The sequence below is a fragment of the Syngnathus leptorhynchus genome, chromosome 4 (genome assembly GCF_054491065.1).
Source record: "Syngnathus leptorhynchus isolate UIUO chromosome 4, UIUO_Slep, whole genome shotgun sequence".
Taxonomy (NCBI): domain Eukaryota; kingdom Metazoa; phylum Chordata; class Actinopteri; order Syngnathiformes; family Syngnathidae; genus Syngnathus; species Syngnathus leptorhynchus.
In genome coordinates this window covers 7,648,061-7,657,964 of record NC_141198.1, presented here as the reverse complement: position 1 = coordinate 7,657,964, position 9,904 = coordinate 7,648,061, and the positions used below count along the sequence as shown (strand labels likewise).

The window sequence follows — 9,904 nt, the reverse complement described above, 5'->3', positions numbered from 1 at the left end:
AGAACCTGTTGGAGGAGTAAAGTGGGGCACAAGCAATCAAAACAGCGTCTTGCTTTTAGAGAATTTGTGCTCAAAGACATTTAAATAAGTAAAGACAAGAAGGTCTTTATCCTTAAAATGCAGGATGTTGAAGTGAGAAAACGTGTGATGTGCAGACCTGCTTCATGAAGAATTGATCACAGCCCGACATTAACTATTTTCAGGTAGTTTACAGACGCAGAAAAACGTCATTACTAGTCATGGTTGATATACAAGGGGAAGAAAATGTCACTGAAGAAAAAACATAATGAAAAATAGTTGAAAGAACTGTGAGTAGGAAAGGTATTCACTTACCCATGGTTTCTGAGAGAAGGAGTAATGCTGTGAAATAAATGGATGAAGAGCATATTAATATGCACGCAAATGTGGAGAAAACGCAGCTCGTGCAAGATGAGACACACTTATAGGCACCACCTGTGTCTTCACTCACAATAAGAGAAACGCAGCGGGAAGTTTTCAGCCTTCTTGCAGTGATGGAAAGAAAGCAAAACGAAAAGGAAGGTGGGTCGTCGCTTGTTCAGTCGTCTGTGTGCAGCGCAATCATCATGTGGCGCGCCGATGGAGGGTCGCGGAACCCTCTCTCTCTCTCTCTCTCTCTCTCTCTCTCTCTCTCTCTCTCTCTCTCTCTCTCTCTCTCTCTCTCTCTCTCTCTCTCTCTCTCTCTCTCTCTCTCTCTCTCTCTCTCTCTCTCTCTCTCTCTCTCTCTCTCTCTCTCTCTCTCTCTCTCTCTCTCTCTCTCTCTCTCTCTCTTTCTCTCTCATTGCGCACCGTTTGCAACCTCGGAATTGCGTTTTGTTTTCATTCATGTTCAGGTAAGACTGCATCAAGTGGCCCAATTGTTTCATTATAACGGGGGAGGGGGAGTACCTTGTAGATTACCAGGGGGGTCAACTGGTTTTGTCCAAGGGACCATTATAACTAAGAAGCAACTCATATTATTATTATTATTATTATTATTATTATTATTATTATTATTATTATTTTATTTTGCACCGAAGGAGGGTGGAACTATACAAGCTATTTATTTGCATCTATATGTCTATTTTGGAAATCTCAGCTACATTTGACATCATTTTGATGCGTAAATGGGTTTCCAAAATTAGCAGGAAAATAAATCCAGTTTGAATAATAAATCCATTTTATCTTTTGGATTGTTACAATTAGTTTCCATTTCCAATTTTGCGGACCACCTGTAATACCACCAATTTAGTCAATTTCGTTTGGTGTTTGCACGACTGAGTTATTATTACTATTTTATTCCTTAGACAAAAACAGATTGAAAATGTGTTAAATTAGTCATACGCGAAAATGCTTTGCTCAGAGAACAGCATTGTATTCTCAAATCCGCCAATTATCTGGCTCACTTATGAATAATTGCTAAAGTTGTGTGTGTTAGTTGATTACTGTGTCCACTTAAATGTGATGCTGACAACACATCCATCAAGCTCCACTGCCCGGGCATCAGGAAAAGGCATAAATACACAATCATTTCAGCCTGAAGAGGGGGGAACCCTGGGAGTGAAATCAATTTTAAGAGCCAAGTGAGAGCGTATTTGTGTTAATCTCATATTTATTTTTTTCCATACTTGGCTCACTTAGCTTGAAGCCACAGTTGGGATATCGGCTCCAGCAGGCAGCAATGGCGTGCTGACAGCGACCCCTTGTGAACAAACCTAAAACTTCTGTTATGGCTGAGTCTGATATTCAAATCAATAGGAGACGTCTGAGGAAATAATCGATTTGCATGACTTCTATTTTATTTTCTTTTTTTTTTTTCGTTTCTCTCAGTAAAAGCATTTTCGATCGAGTATTAACTGAGTTTGGCCCAAAAATAAATTAAAAGGTCATCCAGAAGGGTTAAAGTAGGTGGGGTAGGTGGGTAGGTGTCCTGATACTGGAGTCCATTGTGTGGAAATGCATTTATGAGCAGTCCTTCATGAAAACCACAATGGGAGGCAATCTAAGACCAATCAGATACCCTTTGATGACAAAAGAAGGTGACAAACAGAAGAACACTGTATCAGTTTAAGAAAAAAAGCTTTCATGATCTCATCTTTTGAGCGAAAACATCTCAAATTAACTGACTGTGTGCACATCAGAGACTGCTAGGGGGAATTTACAACCCAATCATCTTCAGAGAGGTGATAACCGCTATCTATAACTGCCAAATAACAGAAGGCTGAGAGAGCAAAGAAATGCATGACACATCACACTTCTTTGATATGTAGCACAATTAACCTGTTTCAACCCCATTAAGTGAGATCAGGAGGTGAATTCACCTTTACTAAATGATGTTAATGTAGATCATCCCAATGTCACAGAGTGGATAGACAGAAGAACTTCTGGAAAAGTTCAATTGGAATGTGCATTTGGCGCACAGATTTGATTCTCCAATAATACATGGGTATTATAGAAATGAATGGACAGGTACAGTATAGTCAGTTCACATTTCTGTAATCCTTAGAGGGTACCTAAAACAAGTCTAAAAAAAGACTTGGGGGAAGTCAAGCCTTTCACATGGATGGCAAGGGAAACAAGCAATCCAATAATTTTGACCAAACTATGACAAGCATAAAAACGTTGCCTAAATATTCGCTATCCTTCCATCCGATCAAAAATGCACGTGAACATTCACAACAACAAAAGTCAGTGTATTAATAAGTATAAGCAAGGCCCAGCCAGATCTTTATACATGTATAACAGAATAGAATCGACTCATTATTGATTGTCCATCGAGTTTGACATTTGTCTTTGGCTCACCAGTACTGGGAACAGACAGCACTAAAATACACATATAGGCATATATTATAAAATGCATAATCACCACTTTATAATGGAACAATATATTAGGAACAGGAATAAAAGTAAAGGTAAAGTAAGGTCAAGTTAAACGTCAACAAGGAGCAGTGCATGACTTAAGTGTGAATTGGTCACGTTGGTAAATTCAGGATGGCCATGGTATTTGATATTAAATGACTTCTTTCCAAGTACCTTTGGTCATAGGAGTCAGCCACCCTTCAGAAGCTCAAACTGACAGGTCAGAAGATGAGAGCTGAAATGAAATGATTTCTGAAACCCTCAATGTGACTGGTGCACCTGTTGCCCCAGCTGTCTCACATTGGAGAGGGTACCTTTTTCAGAAGTGCACATTTCAACTCCTTCCACATATGCTTAATAGAATTTAAAGCACGACATATTTTGGAATCATGCCATATATTTTGTGGGAGTTTTAGTTGGGTGCTTTTGGATTTCATACAGTGACTCAGTGACTATTGTTCTCTCTTTTTTTTCAAATTCTCAATGCTTCAAATTTCTTTTTCTGTCCTCATTATGAAGGAGAGTCTTCCACACATTCTTTCTATGGATACAATTGTGTTGTTACCAAGACAACTGTTACAACAGACACTTACAATATACCGCACTTTCCCTCATTGTCTGTGCTACAAAAGTCAAAAGTAGCTTGGTCCACTTTATGTTGCCCTTTACACACTTTGCATGTAAAGATTTAACATAAATAAATCTAAGAGTAGATTTCTCGGGCACAAGGAAGTGTTGATTTAGTGTTATAATGGTTGTTCCACTCTAAATTGAAATGTCAGGGTCAATTGTTATCATTTACACCTATTCCTTCCAGGGTGGAGGTGTGTCTTCCTATGCATGCAAATGTTATTTCGTGGAAAACATCAAGTAATGATTTCTTAGACAAATGTGTTTAAATGTTATTTAAACCAGATTTCCATTATTAGCTTGATAAATGTTGAGTTGCCTTTGGTTCTGGAGCCTCCGCTTTGTGGCTTCATAAAAAGGAGATTAAATGCTAATCATAGGCTCCCAAAAATAAAACAGAAAACGGTGTGTATCCAGGACAGGATGAATTTTCTGCTTTTTGTCATTCCCCCCCCCCCAAAAAAAAGCCTGAGCGTCATTCTCATCAGCTCATTGGGTTTAGTCACGCTGATGCTGAAGTTGCATCAAAAACTTTAAGAAGCTGATCACAGAAAGGTGGTCTGACTGGCTTCAATTTGAAGGCATCAAGGGTCCAAGCTTTGCACCAAAGTGCTAAAAAAAAAGTGAAAGCGCACTCACTTCTCTCATCTTCTCATTAAAGCATTAAGGAACAGATGTTTTGGTTTGACCCTGTCTCAGAAATGCTTACCTGCTGTTCACATATTTTGTAAGTGTAATTCAGCGGATAATTAGTTTACATATTTAGAAACCCGATTCAGAGTAAATAAGAGCCGCTTGCTACCGTGCTGGATTTCTTTGTTGTTGCTCTAATTATTAAGCTATTTATACAGTTGTGTTCCCTGTTTCTGTGGAAGTCATTATTCTGCAAAAAAAAGCAGGTCCTCAGTTTGCTCTATTATTCAGGGCTCAGTCAGTCACAGACAGTCATTAAAGTTTCATGGGAAGCAATTTGGTGGTTGAGTTTTGCCACACCTTTGTTTGTTGTGCTTGGAGTGCGTGTTCTTCTCATGCTGAGAGGAGGCAGCAGTGCTCTTATGAATCTGACATGCTGAACTTTCATCTGATAGGCCCTTAGGAGAATCATCAAAGATGAGAGCAATAAGCATGGATTGAGATCAGGTCACGCAAGCAAAAAAAAAAAACCCAAAATAAATATTTAGAGCGTGTCAGAAATCACGATCATTTCCTTTATTGGTTGTTATGAATGTCACTGTACAGTAAAACTTGATGATCCGGACACATCTGCCAATCACAGTACTGTTAAGAAAAAGAACCTCTGATGTGAAAGTGGGTCATGGCAGATTTATTGCACAACATAAATGAGAAGAAATGCAGTGAGAAGAAGGCGCTTAGTGTTTTGACTGCATGGCGATGGCATGCTACCATCCGCAAACATGGGATTACCACAAAGGATGATAATTTTGGACTGCTCTCTTCAATATGTCACTAAAAATGGGGAAATATACAGGAAAAAAAAATATTGAATGCTTTGATTTGTGCATAAAAAAAGGGGGTGTAATCTTGGCATTGACACACACTTGAATGGAACAGTATATGATATTATTATACATCACAGCGTAGACCATGTAGATCTTCCTCTCGGTTATTATTTGCAACAACAGGAGAATTGTGCTGGAACAAGCCATCTTCCATGTCAATGAAATAAATTGGGAAATAAACACATTTATAGATTAAATCATTAGAAGGCACAATACTTTAAAAAAGTACTTAACTTGCAATTTCAATTTGTGCACCTTTTCAGACATCACAAGTCATATCTCATTTTTTGGTTGCCCGTTATACATATCCCACTCAAATGTGAGGGTCAAACAAAATTTTAGCATGTATTCTAAATCAGAAAAAGCTGCTGTGATAATGCACATAATGTACTGCCATCAATGAAATTGTAGTGACAGTAAGGTTGCACTGAAACAAGTCTTCATTATGTGATCATTCAATGTGTGCGTGTGTGTGTGTGTGTGTGCGAGCGTGTTTACTGAGCCTTCACATCAGAGAGTGGAAATTAAATCAGTGGCTGCTACTGATGTGTTACATATATCACTTTTATTTTGGGTTCCACTGACTATGAAGTATATGCAGTTTGGGCATAAATGTTCGTTAATGTTCATTACCGGCAATTACGTTTGCCATTAAGTATGGAGGCAGAGGGAGCCATTAGAAGCGATGACTTTGACCCCGACTCAAATCCCCATGATGAGGCATTCACTGCAACATTTGTTTATGCATGATCAATTTTAGCAGCAGGTAGCAATACACTGAGGTGTGTGTGTGTGTGTGTGTGGTGTGTGTGCGTGTGTGGGTGTGTGCGTCTGTTCGTGCGTGGTGTGTGGCGGCAGTGGAGCAAGCGTTGGGATAGTTGTTTTTTATGCCTCTGTGTTTTTGTATGTTTTTGTTTTTTGCATCTCCTGGGTCATTCCCGGAGTGTTCTTCCACCAGGACATGCTTTGAGCACCTCCCCAGGGAAGTGTCAAGGAGGCATGAGGATGTCATCTCATCTGGCACTTCTCGAAGCAGAAAAGCAGTGGCTCTACTCTGACCTCCAAGTTGACTGAATTTCAAACTATATTTATCTATATTTACGACTGCCTGAACATGATGCTTTCAGTTTAACCTGAGCGTTAAAGTGAACATTGTACACTGGAAGGCCAGGGTTGGGATTTGGACCCAGAACCTCTGAAATGTTTATTGTTTAGGTTCGTATAAAATTTTCACAATTTGAGTCAAAGGTCAAACATGAAGTGTGATAGATGACTTCATTTTTTGTTGTTCATTGTATTTTTTTTTTATTTTTTTTTCAGAGCAGGACGTAAAAAAAAAGTCAATGCGGCTTTCAATAGCCCTTCAGTAATCAATCGGACTTCTTGATTGTGTGAGTGTGGAAAATGAACAGAGACCAGCAGGGGGCACTTCAGGGCCAAAAAAAGCTGCACGAGTTTTCTCCGCGGGGACTCCGCCGACACAATTCCTGTTGCTACTCAACTGATCCATTCTTGATGACACGGTCATCAGCTCTGATCCGCGCCAGGCTGCTTTTTGACGCCGGATGCAGATCATTTCAACTTCTCGGGCTTGGACCACACTTTATTCTGCAACATTTCTTTTCACGCGTTCAGTCATCTTTTTTGTGTCGTGCCACCCAATTAAGCCAGATTCAACAATTGGCCACCGGATGTTTCCCCCTTTTGAGCTCCGGCGAGGATTCGGGCTTGACCACTCCAAGGACTCTGCAAGGTGGTCGTCACAAGTGGGCAACATCCAGATGATCCTTTGCGGTAACGTCGCAAAGTAAAGTCTCACTTGTGCAGACGCTGCCGTCTCTGGCAGGTGTGGGTCTGCAGACGCAAAAGTACGCGTTTCCCACCCAGTGCAAAACAAAAACAAGCGTTCTGGAGACGTGATCCACTATTTGACCGGCTTCGAGGAACATGTGGAGCTGGGACGCATGCAACAGAAAGCTGTAACATGAGGAGGAGCCGACACCGCGCAAGTATGGGTATGTCAGCTGTCCTTGTGGCTTCATGTTATATACATGATTTTTCATTTTTCCAGTTTTAATAATCCATTTTATTTGAACTTCACCTCAACCAGTGATGTCTTCTTTGCTCTCCTCGAGGCTTCTATTAGATGACTTGGGGGTAAAGGGGGGGGGGGGGGGGGTCGGTCCGTCATCAGCTATTTGACAGATTACCTGATGCTTTTTTTTTCACCAATCGTTTTTCCTGCTTGAGAAAAAAGAAAAAAAATGCCTGTGCCGTGAGAAAAACACAGAGCGTGCAAATGAATTCATCTGATCCTAACAAACACCCATGAACATGCATCTGACTCTGAAATAAATGAATTACATTCATTTGAAGTGCCCTCTGACTTTTCGTTGTCCAGTGTCTTATTAATCAGCTTCTGTGTGTGTGTGCGTGTGTGTGTGCGTGCGCAGGACTTCCTGTGCTTTGCAGATGGCTTGTATTCATCGCGGTGGTGCCTGCCTGGCTGCTGGCCGCTCCGAACCCCATGCGTGAGCGTCCCTGCCCTCAGAGCTGCAGATGTGACGGCAAAATAATCTACTGTGAATCCAACGCTTTCCGTGACGTGCCAAGCAACGTGTCAGTGGGAACTCAGGGCCTCTCGCTGCGTTACAACAGCCTGATGAACCTGAGAGCCCACCAGTTTGCGGGTCTCGGTCAACTGGTTTGGCTGTACCTCGATCACAACTACATCGGCGTCGTGGACGGCCAAGCCTTCCACGGTATACGCAGACTCAAAGAACTGATTCTAAGCTCCAACAAGATCACCCTGCTCAAGAATAACACTTTCCACGACGTTCCGAACTTGCGAAATCTTGACCTTTCCTACAATAAACTGCAGGTGCTCCAACCAAATCAATTTGTGGGCCTACGGAAGTTACTCAGTTTACACTTGAGGTCAAATTCTTTAAAAACCGTCCCGATGCGTGTTTTCCTTGACTGTCGCAACCTGGAATTCCTAGATGTTGGCTACAACAGGCTCCGGAGCCTCACACGGAACGCCTTTGCCGGACTCTTTAAGCTCGTCGAGCTGCATTTGGAACATAACCAGTTTTCCAAGATCAACTTTGCTCATTTCCCCCGCCTGACGAATCTGAGGGCACTCTACTTGCAATGGAACCGTATCAAAGTGCTGACCCAGGGCCTGTCATGGATGTGGACCTCCCTGCAAAAGCTAGACCTGTCCGGGAACGAGCTCCAGACGCTGGATCCGAGCACGTTTCAATGCCTGCCCAACCTCCAGACCCTCAACTTGGACTCCAACAAACTAAACAACGTGTCTCAGCAAACGGTGGAGACTTGGATCTCCCTCACCACCGTCAGTCTGGCGGGTAACTTGTGGCACTGTAACCCCAACATATGCCCCCTAGTGGACTGGCTCAAGGCTTTCAAGGGAAACAAGGAGTCCACGATGATTTGCACAGGCCCCAAAGAGGCACAAGGAGAGAAAGTCACCGATGTGGTGGAGACTTACAACATTTGCACAGTAACGCCAAGCCCCATTACCTCAACAAGGGCGCCTCTCACTACTGCATTTCAAACAGAACTGCTCCCCCTTCCCACACGGCCAGAAGTGGTCAAGAAGCTGGCAGAAAACAGGACAGCCTCTCCTACTCCTTCGCAGGCCTCTCCGACAATCCCTTTACCAGACTCTGAGTATGTGTCCTTCCATAAAATCATTGCCGGTACTGTGGCCCTCCTCCTGTCGGTGGCTATAATCCTACTTGTTATCTATGTTTCGTGGAAGCGCTATCCCAGCAGCATCAAGCAGCTTCAGCAACGCTCCACGGTTAAAAAGCGGCAGAAAAAGGCTCGGGAGACTGAGCGCTCCTTTAATTCGCCACTGCAAGAGTATTACGTGGACTACAAGCCTTCACACTCTGAGACAATGGATGTGCTGGTTAATGGGACAGGACCTTACACATACACCATCTCAGGCTCCAGGGAATGCGAGGTATGACCGTTGCCCTCCAAAAATCCATTTCCACTGCGAGGCATGAGAGGTAAATTTTCTAACAATCTGTGGAGACAAACACCCCACTCCCCGTTCCCCTCCACGCACACCTCCCTGCCCTTGTCTGTTTTGGGATAAGGAAGTAAAGGTCAGTGCACTGTGATTTGCTTTTCAATACTTGAAATTCTTCCAAGCTGTGCTTCTGAGTCAAACTATTTTATTGCTGGAATGTAATTCCAATTAGTGGCAATCCAAGAAGCAGCTCCGCATCCTGGGCCGCACGCAAAGTAAATTATACACAAAGTATCTTAATCCTTCATTCTTGACATCACGAGGCTATCGATGTATCCTGATCTTGTCAGCCAGTGTGTTATTTATTCACCAATGGCTGCTGTCCCCCAATGGAATAATGAAAATGTATGAGATCGAGTCACTGTGCAGGTGGTCCTCTGCTATCCGGTGTGTTTGCTACCTCGGTGGCAAACACACCTGCCGTGTAAATCCATACCATTTTTCTGTCGTGTTGCATATGTAAATAAGCCCAAAGCGGCATCCATCGTCAGTATGATCCCATTTATTGGCAGCAGAGATTGCATTCTCCAGTAATGCCGAGAGCAATCACCTACTTATGTCATTGCCTATTGCTAGGGATTCACTAAGTTCAGTCAGTGCAGGAAGAGAAGAGCCATTTGCATTTTGGCCTTAATATGTGCCCTTGTGTACCATCACCAGATGCGTTTCCTTGATGAATTAACTCATATATGCCATCGCATACACTGCACAAACTTTAGACTCAAAAAGTAGAATGGATACTAAACCTTTTAGGTGAATGATTTTAAAACAGTCTGGCACAGAAAGATCGAGACTGAAATTCTTCAATTTACTCATGCTTAATTACCATATT

The 9,904-nt window shown here is 42.3% G+C and overlaps 1 protein-coding gene across 1 annotated transcript in view; it reads left to right on the top strand.

Annotated features, from left to right (window-relative positions):
• Window positions 1-6,990: 6,990 nt before the first annotated feature.
• LOC147057831 (leucine-rich repeat transmembrane neuronal protein 4) overlaps window positions 6,991-9,904 on the top strand; it is a 32,727-nt gene continuing 29,813 nt past the window's right edge. Inside the window, exons 1-2 of the mRNA XM_085909983.1 lie at window positions 6,991-7,021; window positions 7,460-9,000. Of these exons, the coding sequence (XP_085766109.1) occupies window positions 6,991-7,021; window positions 7,460-9,000 (1,572 nt within the window). The remainder of the gene's footprint in view (window positions 7,022-7,459; window positions 9,001-9,904) is intronic.